This window comes from Vipera berus (assembly GCF_964194415.1).
Source record: "Vipera berus genome assembly, chromosome: 15".
NCBI classification, from domain to species: Eukaryota; Metazoa; Chordata; class Lepidosauria; order Squamata; family Viperidae; genus Vipera; species Vipera berus.
Genome location: NC_138218.1, coordinates 11,756,568 through 11,784,548, shown reverse-complemented (window position 1 = coordinate 11,784,548; position 27,981 = coordinate 11,756,568). Strand labels below are relative to the sequence as shown.

The window sequence follows — 27,981 nt, the reverse complement described above, 5'->3', positions numbered from 1 at the left end:
TAGGTTGCTTCTCTTCTTCCAACAAAACCTGCATTCACCCCGGATGAGTCTCAACCCTCGTTGTTGTCGCTTTTTTGCATGTGACTCGGTGGCTTTCCACTTTCTGATAAGACTTTGCTTGTCAGAAAGTTGCAAAAGCGGATCATGTGGCCCTGGGACACAGCAGCCGTCGTAAATACGAGTCAGTTGCCCAGCGTCCGAATTCTGATCACCCGGTGACCTCAAGCAGTCACTAAATGAACTGTTGTAAGCCGAGGACTACCTATATTCAGTTTTCTTATTGCTGCCCAGCTCAACCAAGTGTGTTTCTCTCCCTCTCCTTCCCCCACCCCACCCCCACAGATGCACTTTGTGTCGGGCGCTGTCACGCTGAGTGTGTAAGGCTGGGGCGAGACATGTCGCAGATGCTGCACATCGAGATCCCCAATTTTGGGAACACCGTGCTGGGCTCCCTGAATGAGCAGAGGCTGCTGGGGCTCTACTGCGATGTCTCCATCGTGGTCAAGGGCCAGGCCTTCAAGGCCCATCGGGCGGTGCTGGCCGCCAGCAGCTTGTACTTCCGGGACCTCTTCAGCGGGAACAGCAAAAGTGCGTTTGAGCTGCCCAGCTCCGTCCCGGCCACCTGCTTCCAGCAAATCCTCTCCTTTTGCTACACCGGCAAGCTGACCATGGCAGCTAGCGAGCAGCTGGTGGTGATGTACACGGCGGGATTCCTGCAAATCCAGCACATTGTGGAGAAAGGGACCGACCTCATGTTCAAGGTCAGCTCTCCCCACTGTGACTCTCAGACGGCCATGATCGAAGAGGCCGGCTCGGAGCCCCAGAGCCCCTGCAACCCCGTGCAGATGGCCTCCATGCCTTACGTCATGTCCCCGTCGGTACCCATCCCGCTCCTCACCCGGGTCAAGCACGAGAACCCGGAGCAGCAGACGCCGCTGCCGGGACTGCCGGCCAAGAGGTCCCTGGAGGGGGGCCTGCGAGACACGGCGGCGGGCAGCTCCTCGGGCACCACGGCGGTGAAGCTGTCCCGCGTCTCCTACTACGGGGTGCCCAGCCTCGCCCCACTCATCTCCAGCATCCCACAGGCTCCGTACATCCAGGGAGAGCGGACGAGTCCCGGGGCCAGCAGCATCCCCACCACAGACAGCCCCACATCCTACCACAACGAAGAGGATGAGGAGGATGATGAAGCCTACGACACCATGACGGAAGAGCAGTACGGGCAGATGTACATCAAGTCTACAGGCAGCTATGCAGGTAATCCCGTTTGCTTCCCCTTCCCCATATGCTTCACAGAATAGCAAAGTTGGAAGGGAACTTGGAGGTCTTCTAGTCCAACCCCCCGCTCAGACAGGAAACCCTACACCATTTCAGACAAAGGGTGGTCCAGTCTCTTCTTAAAAGCCTCCAGCGTTGGAGCATTCACAGCTTCTGGAGGCAAGCCGTTCCACTGATTAGTTGTCCTCACTGTCAGGAAATTCCTCCTTAGTTCCAGGTTGCTTCTCTCCTTGATGAATTTCCATCCGTTGTTTCTTGTTTTGCCTTCTGGTGCTTTGGAGAGTAGATTGACCCCTTCTTCTTTGGGGCAGCCCCTCACATATTGGGACCCTGCTATCGTGTCTCCTCCCCTGGTCCTTCTAGAGTTTGTTGTCTACCTCTTCTGAACTCTTTCTTTATCTCCTCTGCTTTTATGCTGAGATGGATCTCAAATGTCGGGTTTGGCAATTTTGGGGGCAACTCCGAACTGTGGCTCAGGAGAGCGGTGCTTTCCCGACTTTGAGCAGGAGAAACATTGAGTGTTCGGGTTTTAGTGTTGAATGTTGAAAAGTCTCTGGTTATATTGGCAGCCTGCTCAGGGGAAGCCACCGCTCTGAGATCTTGAGAAAGCCAACCAGGCAGTCAAAAGAAATGGATCGGATTGTTTGACGATCATTGTCAGATCTTGGTTTTTTATTCTTCTTCCTCCTTCCGTGGGTTTAAGAGTCCTCAGCCCCAAGATTGCTCATAAGTAGTAATGAAAGTGGGTCTTCCGAGAGCGAAGAAGGGCTGACCCTGCAAAAAACAGGATCCTTCGAGTCGAGCTCAGCCTCTGGTGACTTCAAGTAGTCCTCTGGTTGTGACCTTAAGTGAGCCCCAAACCTCTCTGGCTAAGTCTCACAAGGTGGTGGTGGGGGGGGGAAATGAGAGGAGGAAGGAGCATTAGGTATCTTCCATGACTTGAGTTATTTGTAAAAATAATAAAGACAAGATGCAAATAATTAAAATAAAAACCATAATAGTGGTTTGCAGCAAGGTGCGGTCAGCGCTCAGCCCGTCGTCCCTCCCCACTGGAAAGCAACACCAGGAGCTGATTTTCACTCCTTGCACCAGGCCAGAAAAGAACCCAGGTTACATTTCCAACCAACTCTTTGCGAGAACAATTTTTCACACTGACCCCCCCCCCCTCACTCCCCCAATTCCCGTGTGTGACTTTTCTCCTCCTCTTTTCCAAGGGCCTCCAGAGAAGCCGGAGCAAATTCCCGTGGAGAGCCGCTCCTGTGTCCTGATACGGCGCGATTTGGTAGCTCTTCCGGCAAGTCTCATTAGCCAGATCGGTTACCGTTGCCACCCGAAGCTCTACTCGGAAGGTGATCCCGGAGAAAAACTTGAACTGGTTGCAGGTATTTATGAACAGGACCTGTCTCTGGGTGGGCAAACCAACGCCCGCTTTAGGCCATGAGCCCCACACGCGGGAAAAGGAAATTATAACCATCCATTATAACAGATGAGAGCCTTAAACTCACCACCTGATGAGAATGGCGGGAAATTACAGCTGAGCTGCAATCTTGGTGCTGAAGTCCCGTCTTAGTTGGATTGATGGGAGGGAAGCAATGACTTTTCTTTCAAGATCATTATTATTCTTATGGCTCATCGCACAGTCAGCCAGATGTTCAGAGTGGATTTGGCATTTTTGTCCAATAACCAAGTCCTTCCCAAGAACCTGAGATACGAAGACGTTCTTGTCTGATAGGGTTAAGTGGATGTCAACCATTCCAAGCAGATGCAACTGACTGATAGGGAGTTTGTCAATGCCAACGGCATTCAAGTGTTCAAACAGTACATTATTATGGCTCACCGCACAGTCAGCCAGATGTTTAGACTAGATTTGGCACTTATGACCACCTATTGAGACCTTTCCAAGGACCTCAGATAGGCAGATGTGGCCGTCTGATGGTGTCAGGACGGAAGCTGTTCCAAGCCAAGCTGCCCTTTGCAATTGACGGATGATGCTTTTGTCAGTGCCGGCGGTGGTCAGGTGGTGCTCCAGATGTTTTGGAATTGCATCCAAGGCGCCCTCGACTGCTGACACTACCTGCAGGGAATTATTGATTTTATTTATTTTTTTAAAGCATCTAATAGAATTCCCTCACGCTCCCTTCGTCCCTCCCTTTCCCGGCTTCTTCCCAAGATCATGCAGATGTCCAGGCGGTCAGGAGAAACAAAGGACACCAAATTGTGTTGGTTGCTTTGCTATACAGCTGTACAGGTTGTCCTCGACCTACGGCCATGGCTGAGCCCCAAAATTGGTTGTTAAGTGAGTTTTAGCAGCAGAGGTTGTAGGATTTCAGTTCCCCTTCTCACCCAATACAGCTGTGGCGTTCGCTCACAGAGCTTGGCCCTTTTTCCAGCCACCCTTCATCTTAGTTAACATAGCCCTGGCCGGCTGGAGGCTCAACACAGACTTCAGCTGGTTGGAGAAGGTCCAGTGGTCCTTGAGGGAGGCCTCGAACTCCTTTCTCCCAGCTGCCCATCAAACACCTTCACCTCTTCTCCGTGGGTTGAGGCCTGTGGGAAGCTGGGAGTTGTAGTTCCCTCCAGCGCACCCAGCCAAGTCAGAAGAACGGCCAACGACCCGTGTCTTCCTCCGGAAGTCCACCTTCCCAGCTGTTGGGAAGCATCTCGGTGTCGACTTGGTTGTGTCTGTCCCAAGGTCTGGCTGCTTCCATTGGTCCCAGGTGTGGTTTCTCCAGGGCTGCCAAAGTTCCAGCATCTGGGATGGTGGACAGTGGCTGCAACTGCTTAGCCTCTCTCATTTTCTCCTCCTCCTCCTCTTCTTTTTCCCAGGTTCTGGGGTTTACATCACCCGAGGACAGCTCATGAACTGTCACCTCTGTGCAGGTGTGAAACACAAAGTCCTCCTCCGACGCCTCCTGGCCACGTTCTTCGACAGGTAGGGTGACCCATCACCTGCCCTGCCCTGCCTTTTCTGACTTTCCTACGGCCAGAAAGGAACGGCAAAGACCTTTGTGGAGTTAGAGCAGAACCCAGAAGAACCACTCTGAAAATCAGGAAGGTTAGGCAGGACTAGAACTCGCCATCTCCTGGTGATTGGCCGAAGGTCACTCAGCTGGCTTTCGTGTCTATGGCGGGACTGCCTTGGGCTCCTTCTTTAAACGAGGGTGGGTGGGTTAGGATCTGCCGGAGCCCTCCGGCTCTTGTGCTCAGCCGTGGGAGACAGACGCTGCCTTTGGGGAGATTTTGTCCCGAGGTCAGAGCGGTGGACTTGCAGCTCCCAGAATTCCTCAGCCAGCCTGGCCCTTGTGGATAATTCTGGAAAATGAGATCCACACGTGTGGCAGGCACTTGGTGCGGGAGGATAGTGGAGGTCCTTGCATAAAATAACATCAGAAGGCTCTTTTATCCGGTTGCTGTTAGTTTTGAAAAACCAAGGTACTTTTTAAAAAAGTGATCCGGGAATGCTGGTGATTCTGGATTTTTTTTTTCAGTTTTAAGATCTGTGGACTTCAGTCCCCAGAATTCCCCAGCCAGCAAGGCTAGCTAAGTGGTTGTAAGTTTTGGCCTACTTTTTCCTGAGGTTTTTTTTCTTCCCCCCTGCTTCTTCTGGAAACAGGAACACCTTGGCCAACAGTTGCGGAACAGGAATCCGCTCTTCCACCAGTGACCCCAGCCGGAAACCCCTGGAGAGCCGAGTGCTTAACGCTGTGAAATGTAAGTAGGCGGGTACGGACAGCCCTTTGGGGAGCTGATGATTATTTTAATCTTTCCTAAAACCAAGCAGAGGAAAAGGTGGGTTTCTCTCCCACCTCTTCCTAGCGAGAGGTGCTTAAAACGGAGCAGTCAATAACATAGTCAGCTGTTTCCCAATTCTCCTTCCATTGGGATGGGGGAGGGGGGAACTTTGGATGGGTGGAGATAGACGGACGGACAGACGGATGGATACAAGATGGAAGAATGGAGAAATTTATTACTATAATTCTATTTTTATTCTGCCTTTTATTTATATTTTTATTTGGATAGATGATAGATAGATAGATAGATAGATAGATAGATAGATAGATAGATAGATAGATAGATAGATAGATAGATAGATAGATAGATAGATAGATAGATAGATAGATAGATCAGACTTTCCAAAACAGAATCCCCACCATGTCTGTCTAGACAGCCACAAGTCTCCTCAAAGCCCTCTCATTTCTTGATCCTCACTTCCAGAGGAGGGGCTCCCGTGGACAGATACAAACCCAGACCACCCTGTGAGTTGCTATGGCAGCCTCTTCCCGCCCTCGGCTAACCCCCACCCCTCACCCCCTGTCTTTGCAGTGTATTGTCAGAATTTTGCCCCCAGTTTCAAGGAGAGTGAGATGAATGTCATCGCGGCCGACATGTGCACCAACGCCCGCCGGGTGCGCAAGCGGTGGCTTCCCAAGATCAAGTCCATGCTGCCCGAGGGGATGGAGATGTACCGCTCCGTCATGGGCTCCACCACCACAAACGTCCTCCTGGATCCCGAATTCCAGCCTTCCTCCGCTCAGATGTTTGAACAACGGATCTATGCAGAAAGGAGAGGGGATTCCGGGACGATCGTGGCCCTCAGAACTAACACCGTCACGGTTGACCAGAGCAACGGCCCCTTGTTCGAGCCGAGCGAGGAGGGCGAAGGGGCCAGCTCGGTCATCCAGGAGTCTGCCGGGCCAGAAGCCATGGCTTCCAATACCCAAAGCACCTCCCCGCCCTTCGAAGAAGGGCCGGGCTCCCCCAGCCGGCCAGAGACGCCTGCGGCGAGGCCAGAGGCGGCCTATGGGGGGCCCTTATGAACCAGACCGCTCTCTGGAGGGATCTGTAATCCTAAAGCTGCTTGCATGTTCTTATTAATTACAAAAGAAACAAAAAACACACACGTGATCAAACCATTTACCTACTGAACTGCTACCGTTGCCTGAGAAAATTTTGATTTTTTTAGTCTGCTCGTATTTAGGATCCCTGAAGGCGTTGCCTGGTGGGAGGACCTCTTTCTTCCCAGATTAGTACAGAAGGAGTAGCGGGGTTCCTTCCCTCCAAAAATAAGGAACGAGGCCATGTTCACCCCCACCGTCGTCCTGTTTAGCAACAAAGAACCAGCCGTCTGGGCTTGCGAGAAGTTAGTTGTGATCGTTTTCCTGGTTTGATTCAGTTTGGTTTGGGGCAGGTCCTTGGCTGGATCTTTGGGTTGAATCCTTGGCCGGAGGTCTGCATTGTTGAGCATCCCGGAGAAACTCACCCGAGCAGGCTGTAGTAAATGGGGAGCTGCGTTCCCTACACTAATGGGCATAAAAAGTTGGGATATCTTTCCGCCATTTCTCTCCTACAATTCCGTCGTCCGGCTTTCGAATCTTGCAAAGAAAAGTGTTGGCTCCGTTTGCAAGGAAGCTCTGGGCAAAAGGCACCACCCTGAGTTTAAGGGAGTTTGAGATGTCTAGGTTTTCTGCCTGGAGCACTTTACGCTTGGCCACTTTAAGACTTGGGGACTTCAACTCCCAGAATTCCCCAGCCAACACAGAATTCTGGGAGTTGAAGTCCATACATCTTAAAGTGACCACCAAGATTGAGAAAGGTTGGTATAAAGCAATTTGAAGCAATGTTTGACTCCTCGTCTGAACAGGTCCTGCTTAGTTGCTCAGGGCAAAATGGAGAGTTGAGTGCATTATGGGGGTGGGGGGGATGTATGGGAGGGAACCATAGGCTTCTTGGCTCTTTCACCCGGGAATGGGGGAGCTACTTATGGCAAAACCCATGCCATTTGGCCATTTGTAGCTCATGTGGACTTTTTTCCCCATTGCATTTGAGTCTAACTTTATGTGAGAAAGGAAGAATTGCTGGCTTTGCGTTGGAGATTGTGCACCCTAGTTGAATAGCCGGCTTTGGATTCCCCCACCTCCCCCCAAAAAAATCCTTTCGGTCATTCTCCCAAACTACGACGGGAAGACCTAATCCACCTGTGGCAAGACTTTCGCTTTGAAAAGGTTGCGATTGTGGTTGGCAGCACAGCCTCCAAATATGGCTGCTTTGCTTGGCATTGAGCTTCAGGGAAATTAAAGAGGAGTCCGTCTCCTCTTGGGGATTTCAAGGACTTTTCGATTTATTTTCCTGGCAGCAATAAGGAATTTTTTTTAAAAAAAAAACGGTCTGGCCCAGCTGATAGTACTGGGATGTCTTCCTGGTTTCTCTTCCCTTTACCTAGCCAAACCCACCTGCGTTTAGCTTCTTTTGCAATCTGCCAGGGGGATGATCCATCCATCCTGCCCCCCCCCGCCCCCGTAAAAGTCGCAGGACGAAAGCAAATACTTGAACGGCTCAGAACAGGATCCGCAGAGAGCATCGCGTTGCACAGTTCGAATATATTTTTGTATCAAGCACAATTTTATGTATGTCTTTCTTTTTGGAGTGAGTTTGGGGGGGCGGGAAGAGGTGGGCTTGGATTTTCTCGCTGGCTTTTGACTTTTGGACAAGAAGGAAAGAGGGAAAAGAAGAAAAAAAAACCTGAAGACAATGTGAACAGTTTTAAGGCAGGGGGGGGGGGTGTTCCCAGCCTTCGAAGGGGGAGTCCAGCCACTTGCACTAAATGACCCCCGTGATGTGGGGCGGGGGTCCTTGGTGGCCCCTCTTGGAGGCTTTTCCCCTTCCCAGCCAGAAAGGAAAACAGTGACAGCCCCCCCCCTCCAAAAAAACAAAACACAACCACTTGGCCACGAAGGACTGCAAAACAAAGGGGAAATTAATCACAACCTGGTTTTTTCTCAGTGCCTTATTCTGTTCCTCCCCATGGAGAGAAAAAAAAGATTTGATTTCCATAGCTTATCCAATTCCCTTTTCCGTTCCCCGCCCCCCCCATTCATTGACCATGCCCTTCCCCAACCTGGCACTCCTGTCCTGGGTTGGATTCCAACCTCCATGCTTCCCAGCCAGGTGACTCTGGGAAGGGCATTGGGGCCCGGAAACTGTCCTGGGGCTGTATTGAGGCGTCCCATCGAGGTGGGAACGACATCCCTGTAGATTTAACCTAGGAAAAGAGAAAATATGTATTTATGGTATGTCTGCACCTTTATTCTGAATGCTTGACTGTTAGCAATATTACCTGTGTATATTATATAATATATATATATATATATAAATATTATATATGTATATGAAAAGTTATATCAAGCACCTTTTTAAAGAAGAGAAGTCTGTAAAAAGAAAACTCAGATAGACTTTAGCGATGGCCACGATTGGGAATCCTCGTAGGATTTCTTCCCATTTTCTGGAATTTGGGGATTTTGCAGGTCTCCTGTTGCCCTCCTCTCCCATCCGTGGTCTTTAATTCCATGGGGGTGGGCAGAGGGGGCTGTCCCCCTTGGAGTCTACCCCAAAGCGAAAACGTCAGGTTCCAGAAATTCATTTTCATTCCAAAGTTGATATTAAGCCATATTCTGCACATTGTCATTTGTTTCACTTTCTCTTTTTGCTTTAATTTCCTTGGTGGGATGGGAAATGCTTTTAATTCTACTCTTACGTTGCCGTAGAAATGATCTGGATGTTAAAAGAAATATCACACAGCCAAATCTTCCTTCCTTCCCTCTGTTCCTTCTCCCTTCCTTCCTTCCTTCCTTCGTCTACATCTCGCTCCTCCTATCCTCCCCTCTTCCTCCTTTGCTCCTTCTTTCCTTCTCTCTTTCTGATTTCCTTCTCTCTTCTCCTCAGTTAGGATTTCCATCCCTTCCTTGGAAAGAACCCATCAGCAACCGCCAAGCAGTCTTAAGCAGTTCCTTTTTCTGTTTTTCCCTTTGTTCTCTCTTGGCTCCAAATTGACCTCACTTTGAAACATCTGGCCCTTCCACCCCCACCCCCTCCCCCCAATGTGGCCTTAAGAAAGACACCGGTAGATCCTACTGGCATAAAGTTTTGTTCCCCACCCCACCCCTCCCTCCCTTCTGATGTCCTCCGGGTGCAGCTCAAGGCCGGTAAAATCCTGCCGCTTTCGTCACCCGCTTCCTTGCGGGCGGGGGAGGGGGGAAGCCTGGCAGCCATTGGAGAGCAGTGAGGCAGGAGAAGTCTCCCTACCTGCCAGATGGTTTCAAAGAGAGGAAGAGACCCCTCCACCTTTGCAGTTGGGAAGGGGGCTCACTTCTAAAGGCTGCTAACCCCCCCCAAAAAAACATGGTAGCTCTCTCCCCCTAGCCCTCATTTCTGCAGCCTCCTCTTGCAGACTTTTTGCTGACCTGCCCCTCTCTAGATAAATTCCTCCCCCCCCAAAAAAAAAACTGGTTGCATGGAGCCCTCTGCCAGGTCCAGATGTTCAGGGACTACAGAGGTGGCACCCTTCCCAAGGACATCTTTGCTGGACAAAAGACCATCACATTCCTGCTGTAGCTCCCCAAAAGCGAGAGATCACTTTGGGTCTATTCTTCCAAGCTGATATATACATCTCACCCAATAGCACTAGTTCAGCAGTTGTAATATTTGCCGTGAATTTTGGGGGAGTAGATTAAAACATTTGAGGGAGATGGGCAGTCCAGAAATACAATATATATATATATATATATATATATATATATATATATATATATATATATATGTATGTATGTATGTATGTATGTATGTATGTATGTATGTATGTATGTATATATATATATATATATATATATATATATATATATATATATATATATATATATATATATATATATATATATATATATATATATAAGGGAAAACATCCATTTAATGTCCACATTCCTGTAGTTGCTGCTGTGAAAACCCGTTTTATTCAAATCTGCCAAAATCTCCCAAAAGCAAATATTTTTGCTAGGATAGAAGCAAAATTCACTGGCGCTTCTAAACTTCTCCAAACCTTTCCAGGCTCAAATCTGCTTCCCCCCCCCAACTTATTTGCACTTTTGCGACCGAAACCGGGAGGGGGACAGGGCGGGCGAGTGGGCCAAACCTTGCAATACTATTTTTTGAGCGTTCCGAAATGATAAAAAACAGAAGTTTATGCGTGAGTGTGTTGATATTTTTTTGACTTGAACCTTTGGATGGCACTTGAGTCTCAAAAATGTCAATCTTGGCGATTGTTGAGAAGCGTCTTAAGGGAACAACGATGTTCAAGGACTCTGTATCAAAGTATCCAATAGTACTGTAATTCATGACTGTTAATAATAAAAATAATAATAATTCCAGTGCTTAGAAGGAAGTTTTTGCAGTGCTGCCGAAAATTACGTTTCAGCTGTGCTAACTCACTTCTTTTCTGTTGGTTGTTTACGTGCCATTTCTCTCATATCTAGCTCAAGACTGTTACGTTAAGCCTTGATTGATGATCTATTAAACCGTAACTGCATCCAAATAATAAAGCAAGGTTTAAAGTCGTCATCCCTTGGCTCTAATAGGAGTTCAGAGTGTGGTCAGACCTATTTCATATACTGTAAAGAGAAAAAAAATCCATTTAAAAAAACAAAATGTGATAATGAATGAGAAAATGCTTTGTAAAATTCACATTTACAAAATAATAAAGTATGTTGAAAATTACGCCTCCTGTTCCCGTTCTTTCCCAGTGTCTTCAAAAGCCCCTCAGAGTCTCCTGAATCATGAGATGGGCAGCATCAAATAAATTTGATAAATTAATCAAAGCTTGGGATGACATACTGCCAGCCTTTGGTCCCAACAAGCCCCATTTGAACAGCAATTGTTTGTTATTATATGTTTATCCCGCCTTTATTATTTTTATAAATCACTCAAGGCAGCGAACATCCCTAATTATTAAACGTGTGTGTTCTGCCCGACTCTCAATGGTTCAACTCAACAATGCCACGACGAAATTGCAATAAAATAGACGTCATTAAGAAATGAAGGACCGAGTGAAGCGAGGCTCTGGGTGGAGACTTCCCGGGCTAACCCCGTTTCCCCGCTTGGACGTGGACGGGCGCCAGGAAAAGGGACGGTAGCTCCCAACTCGCCGGGGCAGCTCTTGGCCTGCAAGCCAGAGGTGCGACGCAATCGCTGACCGCCTTTCCTTGCCTGGAGAAGGAAAGCAGAAGCGATGCGCGCGGGAAAGACTCGGGGGTGGCGGGCTTAACGGGGGAGCCAAGACTGAACCCCGATTTGGGGGATCCGAAAACCACGCGCCGGACACATAGGCGCTACGAGGCTGCAATCCCCGGCCCGGGCGCCGGGGGCAGCAAAGGGGCGAACCAGCTTCGGTCTAGAAAGGCTGCCTCTCGCTCTCCCCGGGCCCAGAGCGGAAGAGGCGGGGCGCCGCGCGGCCCGCCCATTTCCGGCGCGGGGGCCAGTCGGTGGGGCCGGGCCGGGCCGCGGGCCCTGAGGCGGCGGCGGCGGCGGCGATGTTCGTGCAGGAGGAGAAGATCTTCGCGGCGAAGGTGCTGCGGCTGCGAATCTGCGCTCTGGACGGCGCCGAGTGGCTGGAGGAGGTCCCGGAGGACACGGCCATCGAGCGCCTCAAGGAGCGCTGCCTCAAGCACGTAAGCCCCCCCCGGGGGGGACTACAGCGCCCCTCGTCCGCGGCCGGACCCGCCCCACGGCCTAGGGGCCGGACTGCGTCGGGCTGCCCTTCAGAAGGGGCTGGCTACGGTGCCCATCGTCCACAGCCGGCATGGCTAGGTCGGCCCCCACCTGGGGCTCCTGGCAGAGGTGGCGGACTACATAGCCCATCTCATTTGGCCAGTGTGGCCTCCTGAGCTGCCGAGCCCCTTTAGAGAGGGCGACGCCGGCGCCCATCGTCCTCAGCCAGCCCCTCCCAGTAGTGATGGGGCTCCTTTGTCCTTCATGCCCCGCCACCCTCTTCTTCTGAGCCATTCAGATTGGATTGACTCCAGTGCCCATCATCCTCAATCAGCACTGCTGCCTTGGGACTTGTGTCAGAGTGTTGCACTACATAGCCCATCATATTTGACCCCTGCACCTCCTCATGTCCTTTAGAGGGCATTGTCCACAGTGCCCATCATCCTCAGCCAGCACTCTGGCCCACTTCCCTGTGGAGCTCCTGACGGGGGTGGTGGATTACATAGCCCATCGTAACGAGCTAGAGGGATTGACTACAGCCTCCATGGTTCCCAGTCAGCACAGCTTATCTCCAGACCTGGGGTGGGGTGGGCTAATCTTGAAAGCAACCGGTCTCCCAAGAACGTGTTTGCAGTAACCAAGTTTAAAAGGCAATATCGGCAGAAAGAACTTTGGGGGCCTGGTGGGAATCCCCAGGGCATATCCAGAGTGTCTATTCAGATCAATTTTCCCTTCCTTTGTGAGGAAAAAAAAACCTGGCTTGTTTAACCGTCACACAGATGTGTCCTGAGCCAACCCTGACTTTGCATTTCAAAGTTATTTTTGGAAATGAAGACTGGGAGAAGAACAACATTTCAGGACTGAAATATCCCAAAACAGATGCTTTCCATAAAGAAAAAAAATGCGTATTTAGTTTTTGCATAGCTTGCATGTTCATATGTGAAAATACAAGTGTTTTAAGAACAAGCTCACACCCTATAGTATTTGGATGATTTCCTTTTGTGGCTCAAAACATGGAGAAACCACCCCTGAAATGGGCCAATAAGAGTGTAAAGTGAACTTTTGGGGAACACCAAATGAATCTTTAGTTTCATTTTTGGTGATCTGCCCACTTTATTTTAAGAAAAGAGGGAAAGTTTTTTGCATCTCCATTTTATTTTATTTTTCTTTTGTAAACAGGCACAGGTTTTTAAATGAACAATATTTTAGCAAATGACTGTTCTACCTCTAGTTTTAAGACTGCTGAAAGGGATATTAACTCAGACATTTACCTAGAGTGGCAAGCCTTATGTTTGGGATCAGCTGATAACATCTCCTGTCGCCTGCAAAAGGTCATCGCGGGGGAATATAAAAATAAACCAGCCCTGACATTATCGCAGAAGAAAGTCATATTATGGAAGGCAGCCGAGCTCTGTAGAAACCTCATATATGTGTAAAAATTCCCATTATTTCTCTGATCAGTCTGCACAAGTAATCCTCAACTTACGAGCACAGTTGGCACCAGAATGTCTGTTGTTAAAACAAGCTAGTTGTTTAGTGTGTTATGCCCAATTTCACAATGTTTTTCCCGTGGTTGTTAAGTGAATCACTGCAGATAAGTAAATCATTTAGTTGTTAAGTGCAAAAAAAGGCAAACAAGATCCTCTGACAAGCGGGAAACTCAGACTCACTTAACAACCGTGTCACTAACAACTGCAGTGATTCAGTTAAAAACTGTCTAGCTTAGCCACAAAAATGTTGACGATGAGGCGGCTTTAAAAGGTTCACTCTACTCCCTGCTCTTCCTCCCCCCCCCCCCCCAATCCCCAGTGCTTGCCGGGCAGCCTCGAGGACCCGAAATGTGTGACGCACCACAAACTCATCCACGCCGCTTCGGAGAAGGTGCTGAGTGACACCAAGACGGTCTCAGAGGAAAACATTCAGGATCGAGGTGAGGGAGGGGCTGGGGTCACGCGGCATTCAGAACACCCAACTCTGAAAGGCAGAAAGGCAAGATTGAATGCATCATGGATGCCCTCCTTTGAGAGCTGTCTCGAATATCGGGGGGGGGGGGATTAAGGTTTAAGTATCCTCATTCTTTACAATCCAACCTATCTGCTGCAGGAATCCCCGCTACAGGATGCCCAGCAGATGGCCAGCCGGCCTCTGCTTAAATCTTTGTGGCAGAGAGTCCTCCCTGCTCATCTGGCCATCTCTTACCCTGGTAGGAACTGTCCTTCTGCCTCAGAGTGACCACAGATATTTCCCTTGGTATTTATTGACTTCCACCTTCCTTCTGCCCTTCTTCCTCTTTTTTCCTTTTCCTTCCTTCCTTCCTTCCTTCCTTCCTTCCCTCCCTCCCTCCCTCCCTCCCTCCCTCCACTAGTACCAATTTTAAGCGTAGCCTTTATTTCCAAGGATGTCTGTTTCTCCACCTTAGCAGCTCAAAGATTGCTGGTAGGGAATTCTGGGAGTTCTTTTATCCTATCAAAGCAGAAAATGAAGCCAGCCATGACATCTCATTCCGTTTATTTCCCTCTCGTCTCCTTAGATGTTTTGGTCCTGGTGAAGAAAAGGGCCCCCCCAGCGCCTCCAAAAATGGCCGACGTCTCTGCTGAGGAAAAGGTGAGTTCCGAGGGCTGGGATGTGGAAAAACTCTCGGCCTTTGTGCGTCAAGCTGCACTTTAGCACCTGCTCCCTCCTTTCATCCCTTAGTCACATCCCCAGCCTGGATTGTTTACCACGTGAAACTTGGGCAAAAGTGAGCTTTTGTCATGAAAGCCGGCTGGGTGACTTTGGGCCAGTCCCTCTCAGCGCAACCCACCTCACAGGGTGGTTGTGGGGAAAAGAGGAGGAGAAGGAAGGCATGTTAGATATGTTCGCCTCCTTGAATTATTTCAAAAATAATAAAGGCAGGAGACAGATAAACAAACGAACAAATATAAGGCAGGCCTCCCATCTTAAAAATAAGCTTAGTTGTCCTTTGGGGCAGCCAGAGTACTTGGCGGTCAACAGTCAAAGGGCCGATGTTTGGAGGCAAGGGGTTGTCTGAATGTGGATTCCTTTCCCATCCAGCGGAAGCAGGAACCGAAGGCGCCCAACAATGAGGCCATCCTGAAAGCCACCACCAGCCTCCCTTCCCACAGCGTGGATCGGAGCGTGGCCTACCACAACATTAGAGACGTGAGTGCTTGGCTTCTCCTGGGGCGGGGCGTGGGGCTGCCGCTCAGCCCGGGCGTGGGGGGTGGTTTGACAACAACCACCTTGGAGACTCCACGTATTGCCAATCTGGACGCTTCCTTAGAAGAGAATTGACAGCTCAGGCAGGACGATAATCCTTGTGAATCCCAATCTGGAGCCAGGCCAGTGAACAAATCCACCCTACGTCCTTGTCGTTCGTCAATGTACTAATTTCATTTCAGCTCCAATTGAGCTCTTAAGGACAGCAGACATTTGGGGTGGGGGGGGGGAAGGATGACCCTTGAGCATCGCTGAAAATCCCCCTCTTAGAAGCAAGAACTGTAAATGTCAGGGTAGCTGCAAAACGGGCAGTTTTAGGAAAGTATCCATATACGAATAAAACACAGGCCCAGTGATTGTTTTCAGGAGGCAAATAATTGTTTTTGAGAGTCTCAAGGGCCCTGGAAAAATTTAAAAAAAAAAAGGTTGGGGGGGGAATACCGTGCATTGAAAAATCAACTAAACTGAAATTAATTCTTCTGCCAAAAGTCAGTGCTAATGGCAGAATGCCAAGAAAAGGGAAGGGGCGTTTTTGGGAAGTGTCTTTAGATGTGTTAATTTCTTCTTCCTTGTAGTTTCAGACGGAGCTTCGGAAAATCTTGGTCTCGCTCATCGAAGTGGCCCAGAAACTTCTAGCCCTGAACCCGGATGCTGTCGAGCTCTTCAAGAAGGCAAACGGTTTGCATCCTGCCTTTATTATTCTCATAAATAACTCAAAGTCACCTTCCTCCTCCTATGGGTTGTTAAATGAATGGCTTTAGGCTGAGGACTCCCTGAACAAAGACAGCCTCCTACAGAATCCAGCCCATCCTTACCCGGCCCTTTTTTCTTTCCCCAGCCATGTTGGATGAAGATGAGGATGACCGAGTGGACGAGGTTGCTCTGCGCCAGCTGACCGAAATGGGCTTCCCCGAGAGCAGAGCCATCAAAGCCCTTCGCCTCAGCCAGTAGGTGGCATGGGGGGGGAACCGTTGGGCTCATGTCAGTGCGTGGAACACAGAACAGGGCAGTGCCTGGTTCCCCCGTGACGTCGCCCTGGGTGTGTCTCTGCCAACAAACCCCTCTCTTTCCGCAATTGCAATAAGCGTGTTGTGAAAAAGGTCTCCTGCAAGTGGGGGTTGGACTAGAAGACCTCCAAGGTCTCTTCCAACTGTATGAGAAGAAGAGAAGAGAAATAGAAGGTTGAATTGAATTGAATTCTTTATTAGCCAAGTGTGATTGGAAACACAAAGAATTTGTTGCGTATTATTATCCTGGTTATCTATTTATTATCGATTATTCCGTGTACTGACGTGTGTCTTTCGTCCTGCAGCATGTCTGTGACTCAGGCCATGGAGTGGCTCATTGAGCATGCCGATGACCCCACGGCTGACGCCCCCATGCCCGGCCACGTCCCCGTGGAAAGCGCAGCCAGAGAAGCGGGGCCCGCCATCCCCCCAGCGGTCAATGGGGCCAGCTCAGCGGCCGCCCGGGAGGAGCCCAGAGACGAGCTGACAGAAATATTCAAGAAGATACGAAGGAAACGAGAGTTTCGTCCGGATCCGCGGGTACTCTTCCCTGCTCCGGGTTTTCCCTCTTGCCAGCCCATTTGCACCCCCCCCCCCCCGAGATACTCGGCGCCTGGTACGGGGGATCCATCCTCAGCTTACAACCCTTTTGGCTGTAAAGCTTTTTTACTTCCAATTTCTGGGGAAAACCCGCTTGCCATGAACGAGCAGCTCACTTTAGGGACCACTGCAAAAAAAAAAAAAGTTGTAAAATTGGGGCTGATCACACGGTGCCCCAAATTACAACCGTTGTGGCCGAGCTCAATTACAGTCATACCTCAAACATGACCTGTATTAATTTTTCAGGGCAGCTGGTAGAGGAGCCAGCACCCCCACCCCCACCCCTCAGCCGTTCCTGCCCTTTTTCTCATTCAATCCCAGCGACATAAAAAAGGATTTTTTTCTCAACTGGTCTGTTTTTGTTCTCACCCCACAGAAGGAATTAAAGGTCCTCCCCAGAACTCCCTGCCCACGTGGCAGATCTAATGGAGAAAGGCTCCAGCTTTTAAAATATTTTTTTTTTATCTCCGCTGGAGCCGGAGTGGTGTAGGGAGCCAAAGGCTGGGCGAGGGGATGTCTCCTACCAGTAACCTGCTCACCTCTAATCCCATTTTCCCACCAGCTGATGACCTGCTTTGAATTCCTCTCCCCCAGAACAGCCACCCCCGTTATTTCATAGGAGCCGTGCACGTCTTTGCTCCACCCAAAACTAGCCATTGGCCTTGGGGGTCCCAGGAATGGGACGCAAGAAATGGATCCGGTTGGGCAACCCATGTAAGCATTTCCACGGTTCCTTTTCAGGCAGTGGCAGCCTTAATGGAGATGGGCTTTGACGAGAAAGAAGTGGTGGACGCCCTCAGGGTCAACAACAACCAGCAAAACGCCGCTGTGAGTCTCTCACAACTTCTGCAGGGCTGCCTGGCTTCTTACATGCTGCCTATCCAGGGGGCTTAAATCCATGGGGGACGTGATAGCTTCTTCCAATATTTGAGGGGCTGTCACAGAGAAAAGGGGGTTGGCCTGCTCTCCAAAGCCCCTGAAGGCGGGACAAGAGGTAACCGGTGGAAACTTGTTAAAAGAGAGCTCCAACCTAGAAGTGTGCGATGCCCTATAGTGGAGTCCCAGGGGGAGGAGTTGAAACAGTTTATGTCTAGGCTATGAGGAGGTCTGTGGCTATTTCCTCAGCCCTCATTCTGACCCACACATTATACAGGTCTTCTACGGAAAGCAGGCTGGTTGCAATTGTTTTTTCTGCTGTCTTAACTATCCGTTGAAGTGTTTAGCTGCCCTGTTTGGTAGCCGTGCTAAACGAGGCACTTATAGAAGTATAAATGACAGACTCAGTTGCCCTGGAGTTGCTCACCCTTCTTCTCATGTGGCACTTGAAGGGGTGCAAAGCGGTCATTCTTTGTCTTTATTTCCTCTGCTCAGTGCGAGTGGCTGCTGGGTGACCGGAAGCCGACCCCCGAAGATTTAGACAAGGGAATCGACCCTGCCAGTCCTCTTTTCCAAGCCATCTTAGAAAACCCCGTGGTGCAGTTGGGGCTGACAAACCCTAAAACTCTACTTGGTAAGTCCCAGGGCTCCCCAGGAATTTGATGCAGACTTAGGAGGTGAAGGAGGTAGGAATGCTTGCATTGTAATCCAGATTTCTCTCACTTGCTGCAGCCTTGCAACTTCAACTCCCAGAATTCCCTGTGCTGCTGGAGAATTCTGGGAGTTGAAGTCCACGCATCTTAAAAATTGTGAAGGTTGAGAAACACTGATTAAAGTAACAGTAACTTTACTGGTTGCATGTGGATGGCGATCAATTTATAACCATTTGCAGCACTGCCTCCATCCTCTCTTTTCTCCGACAGCTTTTGAAGACATGCTCGAAAACCCCTTGAACAGCACGCAGTGGATGAACGACCCGGAAACCGGGCCGGTCATGTTACAGATCTCCCGAATCTTCCAGACATTGAATCGCACCTAGAGGGCTCTGGCCATCTCCACTCCGCCCCGTTGGGTTTGCCGCTTTGCTCTGATCCCAGAACGAACCCGGGACGCTGATGGCCTAGGCCGAGCAGTTCGGGAAGGCACCCGACGCGCATTTTCTTTTGCCTTTTGAGTCTTTGGATTGACGTGTTACAGACTTTAAGTTTGGTTCCACTTTTGGCTTATGCCCTGCACCGTTTCTGTTTTTAGGTGTAGTAGGAGACAGGTGAATGAGAGGCTGTTTACTTTTCTTTCAAGTGTTTTTATTAAAAAAAAGAAAATCAGAAAATGATCCATCATTATAACTGGAAAAAGCGTTTGCAATTAGGAATCCAGCAATTGGGGAAAAAATAGCACAGCCTCGTCCATACATGCAGAGCTTCAGAAACAGCTCGGGCTTCGTTTGCACGCAAGCTCTTTCTCGGGATGTTGGTTTCTCCTTATTTCTGTTGTAAAATACAGAAGGATTTTTAAACTGACGGCCTGAGAGTTTTGCTTTACCAGACTCAGCCAGTACTGCCTCAGGGAATGTTGAAGATCCTACATTTTGTCTGACGTGGTGTAGGGTCTCCTCCTGGGTTGGACTACCTGCAAGACCACCATAGTCTTTTTCGACTCTTCTGATTCTGCCTGAATTAAAAGAATGAGGAAGCCAAGGCTGTGCACAGGGGATTTGGCATCAACCCTGCTGCGTGGCCTCTTTGCCTAGACTTGCATTGCAGCTTCTCACGGGTGGGTTGTGCATTCCCAGAGTGCCAGATTGAACCAAGGTTGAGTTAGCCATGATTCAGTGGCTGGTGCAAACACATTTTTGGTGTAAGGCAACCCGAGGCTGCACCAGAAAAGAGGGCGCCATCGCTGGTGGGCAGCCCCTCATATCAACCTTGGGGGAGGGGGCTCTGGGATCTGCCCCAAGTAAACTGGCACCCACCAGAGTCTTGATTCTGCTCTGCCTTTAGCAGGGAAAGAATGGTTCAATGTGAAGCTCGAAAAATTTGCATTTTCTCCAGCATTCCCTTGCGACCCCCAAGCACCTGGGGAAAAGGGGGGGGGGCGGCTGCAGTTATGGGCATGCCTGAACGGGGGTGGGGGGTGGCACTTGCTCTCCAATTGCATCCCACCCAGTTTGGAAAGGAGCCTTTCTGCACCAGCGTGTTATTTGCAGGAAAGGTCGGAGGCGTGCAACATGTGCCGTGCACGCAACAGCCCCAAAGCAACCTGAAGAGCCCCCCCCCCCGCCGCAACTCCCAGCGCAGGAAATTCCCGCGCGCAGCAGCCTTCGCCCGCGCATGCGCGCCCGCCACCCTACTTGCGCTGGCCCCCGCGGGCATCAGGACTAGATAGAGCCAGATCGCTTCGCCCATTCCCAGCCTCTGCGCTGCCTATTGTGACTCCCGGCCACCAATCCAGAGCGGGGAGGGGCGGGCTCTCCTCCCTCAGCTCCGCCCCTTCGCTCAAACATCTCCCGCTGGGGAAAAAAAGCGAAGCGCGTTTCAAGGAGGGAGGGGGGAGAAGCCGCGCCACCGCGCTTGCGTAGAACGCTTTTCTTCTCGAGCAGGGCCATTTGACCTTTCTTTATTCCATTTCTCCCGGGAGGGGGGAAAGCGCCCGTGGGCTTGCGCAGAAGGCCAACAGGCGGAGGGCGGGAACGAAGGAGCCGCGCTGACGTCTTTTTCTTTCTCCCTCTCTCTTTTTCTCTCCCTCCCTCAGCCGCGCATGCGGCTTGGCTCGGCTTCGTCCTCTCTCCTCCTGCCACCCGATTGGGGCGAGGGCTTACGGGCCCCGCACGCGCCTGCGCGCTCCCCCGCGGGCCTTCGCCCGCCGAGGAGAGGAGGCCGGCCGCGCGTGCGCAGAGCCCCCCTCGCCGTCGCCCAGCGTCCGGGAGGAGCCGCCTCTGCGCCTGCGCGTCTCAGGGGGCGGGAGAAGCGGCCGAGTCGGACCCTGCTCTGCGCAGTCGCCGTGCGCGACTTCAGTCCGCTGGCGGCCGCGGGAGGGCGAGGAGAGAAAGCGCTTCTCTGCGCCTGCGCAGCGCTCGCCCCTCGCCTGGAGGAGCCTGAGGAGGCGGCGGCGGCGGCGGCGGCGGCGGCGGTCATCGCGTGAGGCGACCCGGGCTCGGCCACCCACCGCCGCCTCGGTCGAAGCGCGGCCTTGCGGGCGGAGCGCGGCCAGGAGCCGGCGAGCGAGAGCGCGGCGGCAGGAGCGCGGCGGCCGGGCCAGGCCGGTCTGAGGCGAGGCTCCGCGCGCCCTCCTCCCTCAACATGTCGGCGCCGGCGGCCAAAGTCACCAAGAAGGAGCTCAACTCCAACCACGACGGGGCCGACGAGATCTCCGGTAGGCGCGGGCGGGGCCTGCCGCCTCCCTCCCCTCCCTCGCCGCCCGCTTCCCTCCGCGCGGCCGCCATCTTCCCCGGAGGCGCGAACGGCGGAGGAGGAGGCCGGATGTGCGGCCTGGCCCGCCGATCGCTGCCTGGCGGGCTCGGCCCGCGGAGGAGGCCATCTTCGGCGCTCCTTTTGTCTGCCGCCCAGCGAGGCCCCGCCGGCCCGATGGCGCCGCTCCCTCCGCCCGCCCCCCTTCGCCCATCGGGCCGCCATGATGGCTGCGCTCGCCGCATGGCCGGGGGCCGCGCTCTCCGGGGGCGCCACGTGCCGGACCCCCCCGGCCGGAGGAGGGGGGCGCCCCCCCGCGCCCTCTCTTTCCCCCCCCCCCGCGAGGGGCGCCCGTGCCGGGGGGGGACTCGGCGGCCGGCAGCTGGCTTGGCGGGGGGGCGGAGGAGAGGGGCTATTTCTCCCAAACCCCCCCCGGAGGAGGAGGGGGCGCCTTCTGGCTGCCGGAGCTGCTGCTGCAGCGGATCGGGGGGGGGGCGCTCTGCGAACGGGGGGAAACTTTGTTCGGGTGGGGGAGGGGGCTTTTTCCCGCCATTCGATGCGGCTGCTTTTATGTTTGGGGCGGGGGTTTTCTCCCGCGGGGCGGGGGCGGATGGACCGGAAGCAGAAGCGCGGGGCGGTTCTCATTACGGCTCGCGGCACAGCCGGATGTTCTGCTACGGAGGGCCTTTGGCCTTCTTCTCCCCCCTAGGAGATTTCACCCTCCCGCCTTTTTATGCGAGGCCGGGGGCTCGCCTGAGCCTCCTGCCTCCCCCCCCCGCACAACAACCCCGCGAGGCGGGCTGGGCTTGGGAGGAAGGGACTGGTCCAGAGTCACATGGCCGGGTTGCTAGGCCAAGGGAAGGGATGGAGCCCCTTCTCGCGTGCCCCCCTCAACAGACTTGTGGGCGGGGGCGGCACGTTTAAGCGCTTGCTCCAGAGGCGGGGGGGGGGGGCTTCGCTTCCTGGAGGGGGTCAGATTTCAGCCGTCGTGAACACTTAGCGAAAGGTCTGGGGGCTTGACGCAATGTGTGATGTTTTCAAAACATTGCCTTGTCCCCAGTTTGATCCTTTTTGTAGGGGCGTCAATAAACTTTTATTTCCCCTCCCCCATCCCCCCCAGACAAAGAGCAGCAGGAAGCGATTGAACATATTGATGAAGTACAGAATGAAATAGACAGGTAAACTATGCTTTTAAATCTGTTTGTGGTTAGTTTGCCATCCTGTAAAATGATGGTATTGTAAATATTTTTCCGGTCGTAAGGAGATGGTTTTTAATATACAGAATTTCAGTGTCTAAACCGTTTTTGCTTGGGAATTAGTTGAGAAAAGTCCCTTTTTTACAATGTAACACAATTTGCCTGTTTCACTTTTCCTCCCACCGTTTTGAGGATTTGACATAAATTGTAACATTATTTCTGCAAAACAAGAGCTCTCATGCAGAACAGTTAAAACTAATGCTCAAATTATTTCTTTTGTAAGCTGGAACTTTTCAGCTGAAATTTTCTACCAAAGCCCAAAACAAAATCTGTCTTTGATAAATGTTACATTTTATGATGAAAGTGTGGATTTGGCATTTCACTATGTGAAAGGTTCCATATTGGGTTAAAACCTGCTTAGTACACCAGCTTTAAGTACCGTGCAAAGGTTTTCACATGTGTTTAAATCTTGTGTTCAGACTGAATGAACAAGCCAGTGAGGAAATTTTGAAAGTAGAACAGAAATACAACAAACTCCGCCAACCATTCTTCCAGAAAAGGTCAGAATTGATCGCCAAAATCCCCAACTTTTGGGTTACAACATTTGTCAACCACCCACAAGGTAAGCAAAGTTGTTTTATGCATTTTTATCTGGAAACGTCCAAAACAATTTCTTTTAAGTGACTTGTAATCTTTCATATCACATGCAAAATGAAAGTTTTAAAATGCAGAAGTCACTGAGTTAGTTTCTATTTTTTATTAGATTTTAGATTTCTTTAAATCCCTGCTTTATTTTTATAAATAAAGCAGTGAACATACCTCGTATTGTTCCTCCTAATTTCCTGTTAAATTTAGCATCCTAGGACACTTAATATAGAAATTTAATAGGGAAGCGTACGTTTGAGAGAGAAACAGGTCTGATTAATGAGACAGTGGCTTCATACGAAACTATTTGTAACACAAATTTCATCTTCCCGCTTTAGTATCTGCACTTCTGGGAGAGGAAGATGAAGAAGCATTGCATTATTTGATCAGAGTTGAGGTGACGGAGTTTGAGGACATCAAATCAGGTTACAGAATAGATTTTGTAAGTACAGGTGTACGACACCGTCTTTACACTACTTTTCAGTTGTGTGTGTGTGTGGGGGGGGTTAATGCTGTTTGGAGTACATTTTCTACGTAGCATGTCTCAAAATGTCCTCCAGAGGATGGGCTTACAACCCTTTTGAGGTGCTTGTTGGTGATGGGGGGGGTTGGAACAACCTGCACTTGAATTGTGCAAGGGAAACGTGTAAGCTTAGTGTATGGATTATAAGCAATTTAGAGATCACTACACGCAATTTGTCAATTTCTTTGTTTCTATTTTTGTTCCTTTAAATGCAGTATTTTGATGAGAATCCCTATTTTGAAAACAAGATGCTCTCCAAAGAGTTTCATCTGAACGAAAGTGGAGACCCCTCATCCAAGTCCAGTGAAATCAAATGGAAATCTGGGAAGGTATTTTAACTCCATTAAGTATAAAATCACCCTGTGTAATAGTAAAAAGAGGTTCACGAAAGCTGATGGCTTATAATAAAATGTGTAGAATTGGAAAAAGTGTTCCCAGGCACTCTTACTATCGTAGTACATCTGCTCTTGTAAGCAGGTCACTCTGGTTAGAATGTCGATTCAGGTTGCTAATGTAGCATTTCCTCTGGCTAGAATTGGGAGCAGGATAAGCCATTGGGGGTTGTTTCTTAAAGTTCTCGGCAGCATGTCAGGTTGAATCCCACCCTATAACATGAAAAGGAGGGTCTCAGTTGGAAGCCATGATCAGCCTGCTACAGGCCAATGGAAATGATAAGTGTGCAAAATTAAATTTGTCCTGAGACTGTTAAGCTTTATGCTGACTTCCTTTGGGGTCATTCAACCCTTTAACTTCATGATGAGAGAAATAACTTGCAGGTCATGTCTGCCTGCAGTTGCTCCTTCCATAATGCTTGAATTGTAACTGGCTGCAATATTTGTAATTGTCGTAAGCTATTCCCGGCACGAAGCTCTGTTTTCCTTCACAGTTATTGACTTCTGTGCCATGATAGACAGTCAAAGGAAGAGAGGCAGATGAACTCAACTTCCAAATTGTAGCAGAAACATCAAATGGATCTGCTGTGTTTGGGGGGGGGAGTTACATAATTGCTAACTTTTTAATAACAAATCGAGTTGTAAATTGACACCCAAGCAGTTGTGACAGAAAACAGGTGGATGGGAGGATTAATCTTTCCCTGTTTTTTTGGACCAAGGACCTGACAAAACGCTCAAGCCAGACGCAGAACAAGGCCAGCAGAAAGAGGCAGCATGAAGAACCAGAGAGCTTCTTTACCTGGTTCACAGACCACTCTGATGCGGGCGCCGATGAACTGGGGGAGGTCATCAAGGACGACATCTGGCCAAATCCGCTGCAGTACTACTTGGTGAGCGCCCGCCGGGGGGACCGGCTAGTTGCGCGGCTGTCTAAGGCTCAGGGGGCCCTTTGCTAACTCTGTTTGTGCCCAACAAGGTACCTGATATGGATGATGAAGAAGGTGAGGGAGAGGAGGATGACGACGACGACGAAGAGGAGGAAGGCTTGGAGGACATCGATGAGGAAGGTGATGAAGATGAGGGTGAGGAAGATGAAGATGATGATGAGGGAGAAGAAGGAGAGGTTAGAGCTCTAAGATTTCCCTCTTGGGATGGCAGTTAGTGACCTTGTGTTGCCCTGAACTTTAAGCTCAGAACAGAACTAGTCTTTGAAGATTCCATGAACGGAATACTTCACCGTAAACCACTGCTTTGGCTGATTCGGAGTTCGAATTCAGCCGCTGCTGTAGTTACAATTGCAATTTGTATAACTTGCATTCGTGTCGGCCAGCAGGAGACTTAATTTTTGCTGATAAATTCCCGTGTAATTCAAAGCATAGATACAGGATTGGCTTAGCACAATTAGCTTATTGATGGCACATGAATTGATTTGGAAGGAAATGTTTCTTTTATTGCCATGAACTGATGTACTGCTACCATATAGGGGAGAAATGCCACTGGGCAAGTTGCATAAGCACCAGTTAATGGTTTTTCTCCTCTACGTGCGTGGTGTAACCTGCTATTTTACTTAGGTCATATTATGCTCCAGAGCCTGGCTGGAGAATTCTGGGAGTTGAAGTCCACACATCTTTAAAGTTGCTGAGGTCAGGAAACCCTGCTGCACAGGACCTCCTTTTGTGCTTGGTCCAAAGGCGCTAAAAGGAGCATCTGTTTCATTTGCACAGCCAAAGCCCACTTCACCCTCTGCCTAAAAGGAACGCTGATTTTTCCTCTCGAAAATTGCCTCCGGTCAAAATAGAATAGTGGCGTTCGTGTTTTTTTTCCCTCTCTTAGCGGGTGGTGGTCCTTTCAAGTTCAGGTTCCTCTTTCGGTGTAATAATCTATTTCTCGGCAGCATAAAAGAACTTCAGACTAGGACCCGAGAGCCATTAATAGGGACACCGCTAAGCCTGCCTCAGTAACGAGATCCTTAGATTAGGTTTGTTCAAACTACCCTCTTAATTGTGTCCCTGGTTTGTCGGGCCACAAGAGTGTAAAGCAAAGGAAACGTGACACGCAGGCGGTTTATTTAACCATTCCTTAACCAGCCATTTATTTGAAAGTGCTGATTTTCTTTCCACAGGAGGATGAAGGAGAAGATGACTGAACACTGACAGATTCCAACCACAGTCCAACCTTCCTCTTCCCTCCACCACCACCAGTCCCTGGGAGCAAATGGCTGTCTTATTCCTTCCCCCCCCTTCCGTTCCCCCCCCCGCCCGCCCGCCCGCCCTCTTGTGCTCAGTCGCATTGTCTTTTCTTTCCTTCTCTTCACCATGGTTCACAAATGATTTTGGAGAAAAATATCTTGAGCAGAATACAGTGGAAGAGAATCTCGACCCATTTTCCATTTTTTTAATCCCTGTTTTTGAAACGAAAAAAAAGAAAAAGAAGAAAAAAAACTGTCAGTGGCATCAGCGCACTGTGTTCTGTGGGGAAGAACGAGAGCCGTCTGCTCCTGCTGGAGGCTGCGGAGTGCTAGGCCCCCCTGTGTGGTAGTGCATAGAATCTAGCTTTTTCCTTCTTTCTCTGTATATTGGGTTCAGAGATTACACTGTGTCTCTTATGTGAATATGGACAGTTAGCATTTACCAACATGTATCTGTCTATTTCTCTTGTTTAAAAAAATGAAAAAAAGCTAAAAAAAAATGGGGGGGGTTATAGACAGGGTAAGCAAGGGGTGGGTTTCAGATGTTGGGGTGGGTTAAATGGGCATTTTGACAACATGGCTTCTTCTCCTTTTGGCATGTTTAATCGTGATGTTTAACAAACATCTTTGCAGTTTAAGATGTCACTTTAAAATGAAAAAAAATTAATTAAATTCTCCTAATGATTACAGTTCAGCCCTTCCACGATGGGAGAATCAGCAAGCCCCGTAGGATCTTATTTGGAATTTACATTCTCTACTGTAATTTCGTTCCTTGTTTTGGTTTTTATTTTCCAACTTTTTTTTTGTTTCACTGGAAAAAAGAAAGATGCTCAGTTTTAAACGTTAAAAAAGTGTACAAGTTGCTTTGTTACAATAAAACTTAATGTGTACACAAGGGGGCTAATAGTCTTCACTGAACAGAGCCTGCTTTGGACCCATCCCGATGAGTTCGGTGTTTCAGCATGCCACTAGAGCAAAATACATCACAAGGGACACAACGTTGGTTGTGCAAACAGTTGCAACCCGCTTCCCCTCATTCTGTCCAGGGCTGGTGGGGTCCAGGTTCAGGCTAAAAGTCATACCTTGCTTTTTATTCTTTATTTTTTCCTGTGAATTGTGACTGGCTGTTTCTCTGGGGTGGAAAAAACCTGGCAGCCCAGGAATAAACAAAGCTGAACTGGCTGGTTTTCCAAACATGGTTTTTGGGGAGATGAAGATGTTTGAGGTATCCTAGAGTGATGCTTTTTAAATTTTAATTCAATGTAGGAAAAATTGTGTAACTTCATCTGTTGATATCAATAAAGATCATCACTGGATTGGTCTTTTGGAGTGGCTTGAATTAAAAGCTTTGTTTCCCTTGGGAAATGTGGGCAGAGCTCACGGGGATTATGATGTTCCTCTTGAGCTTTTGTGCCACTGAGCAAATTTTTAAAGCGCTGTAATGTATGAAGTCGATAAAACTAAAATGCAGCTCTAATATAGTCGAGACCAGCAAATTAGACCGCATTTGAGAAATTGGTAAAGTACCATATAAGTAAATCCCATCTATGATTTTGAAAGAGTCTCAAATAGCAAGCATTGCTTGCTAAAAAAAAATGAGATGCGACTTCTTGCACTGGTGCAGCCAAACTCAATTTTATTTTGGGTCTTTACAGCATCTTTTACTCAGAAAAAAAACCGTATTGAAATAATGGCTCTTCTGCCCTCTTAAGTAACTGCCTTCAAATATGCTTATTTTTAATCAGTTCTGAGATGAAACAAATTCAGGCTTCATTTCCAACAGTTTACAGGATCAAATTAAGAGATCTCTCTGAATACAAGTTGGATATTGTTAGAATGTTTGCATTGCAAATTGGCACCCAGTGAGAACTCTTTTCTCCCAAAATTAAAATCGGGCTTACAAAGTGGATATAAATCGCACCAAAAAAGTTTAAAAGTGGAAACGAAAGGCCCCAATTACAGCCACTTGTTTCATTAAAACGGAATACTAAGGCTGGAAGAGATTTTATTGCATACAATGTTGCTGAAAAATGTCCCTGTTATATAGTATACCATTGCAATGAAGAAATGTTTATTGTAATGCAGTCCTTATTTCTATTTATTTACATCCCATCTTT

At 49.5% G+C, this 27,981-nt stretch overlaps 3 protein-coding genes across 6 annotated transcripts; all 3 read left to right on the top strand.

Moving 5' to 3' along the window:
• Window positions 1–395: 395 nt before the first annotated feature.
• NACC2 (NACC family member 2) lies at window positions 396–6,861 on the top strand (the record flags this gene model as incomplete). Its single annotated transcript, XM_081339456.1, has 5 exons — window positions 396–1,257; window positions 2,493–2,660; window positions 4,105–4,210; window positions 4,892–4,989; window positions 5,602–6,861. The coding sequence occupies 5 exons, from the start codon at window positions 396–398 to the stop codon at window positions 6,093–6,095; spliced, it is 1,728 nt and encodes a 575-aa protein (XP_081195582.1). The 3' UTR covers window positions 6,096–6,861.
• Window positions 6,862–11,522: 4,661 nt separating this feature from the next.
• Window positions 11,523–19,029, top strand: UBAC1 (UBA domain containing 1). Of its 2 annotated transcripts, none has more exons than XM_081339555.1 (10): window positions 11,523–11,771; window positions 13,621–13,741; window positions 14,342–14,415; window positions 14,866–14,973; window positions 15,606–15,708; window positions 15,869–15,977; window positions 16,343–16,577; window positions 17,379–17,465; window positions 18,009–18,147; window positions 18,437–19,029. In XM_081339555.1, the coding sequence occupies exons 1-10, from the start codon at window positions 11,634–11,636 to the stop codon at window positions 18,550–18,552; spliced, it is 1,230 nt and encodes a 409-aa protein (XP_081195681.1). In that variant the 5' UTR covers window positions 11,523–11,633; the 3' UTR covers window positions 18,553–19,029. The 2 variants fall into 2 exon arrangements, with proteins under 2 accessions (XP_081195681.1, XP_081195682.1); XM_081339556.1 differs by lacking the exon at window positions 11,523–11,771 and adding an exon at window positions 13,915–14,014.
• A 1,491-nt stretch (window positions 19,030–20,520) lies between these two features.
• On the top strand, window positions 20,521–27,185 carry SET (SET nuclear proto-oncogene). 3 transcript variants are annotated; one of them, XM_081339531.1, is made up of 8 exons: window positions 20,521–20,885; window positions 22,041–22,098; window positions 22,596–22,738; window positions 23,100–23,203; window positions 23,500–23,613; window positions 24,396–24,566; window positions 24,653–24,743; window positions 25,799–27,185. In XM_081339531.1, exons 1-8 carry the CDS (start codon window positions 20,813–20,815, stop codon window positions 25,804–25,806), a joined length of 762 nt encoding a protein of 253 aa, XP_081195657.1. In that variant the 5' UTR covers window positions 20,521–20,812; the 3' UTR covers window positions 25,807–27,185. The 3 variants fall into 3 exon arrangements, with proteins under 3 accessions (XP_081195657.1, XP_081195656.1, XP_081195655.1); XM_081339530.1 differs by having other exon boundaries at window positions 24,653–24,758; XM_081339529.1 differs by having other exon boundaries at window positions 24,653–24,799.
• The last annotated feature ends 796 nt before the right edge of the window (window positions 27,186–27,981 follow it).

Excerpts from the sequence above, each read along its gene's own strand:
- UBAC1 (XM_081339555.1), top strand. The coding sequence starts at position 11,634 with ATGTTCGTGCAGGAGGAGAAGATCTTCGCGGCGAAGGTGCTGCGGCTG. Across the intron at positions 13,742-14,341 it reads GGAAAACATTCAGGATCGAG|ATGTTTTGGTCCTGGTGAAG; the intron begins GTGAGGGAGGGG and ends TCGTCTCCTTAG. Across the intron at positions 17,466-18,008 it reads ACAACCAGCAAAACGCCGCT|TGCGAGTGGCTGCTGGGTGA; the intron begins GTGAGTCTCTCA and ends TCCTCTGCTCAG.
- SET (XM_081339529.1), top strand. The coding sequence starts at position 20,813 with ATGTCGGCGCCGGCGGCCAAAGTCACCAAGAAGGAGCTCAACTCCAAC. Across the intron at positions 23,204-23,499 it reads CAGGTTACAGAATAGATTTT|TATTTTGATGAGAATCCCTA; the intron begins GTAAGTACAGGT and ends CTTTAAATGCAG. Across the intron at positions 24,800-25,798 it reads ATGAGGGAGAAGAAGGAGAG|GAGGATGAAGGAGAAGATGA; the intron begins GTTAGAGCTCTA and ends TTCTTTCCACAG.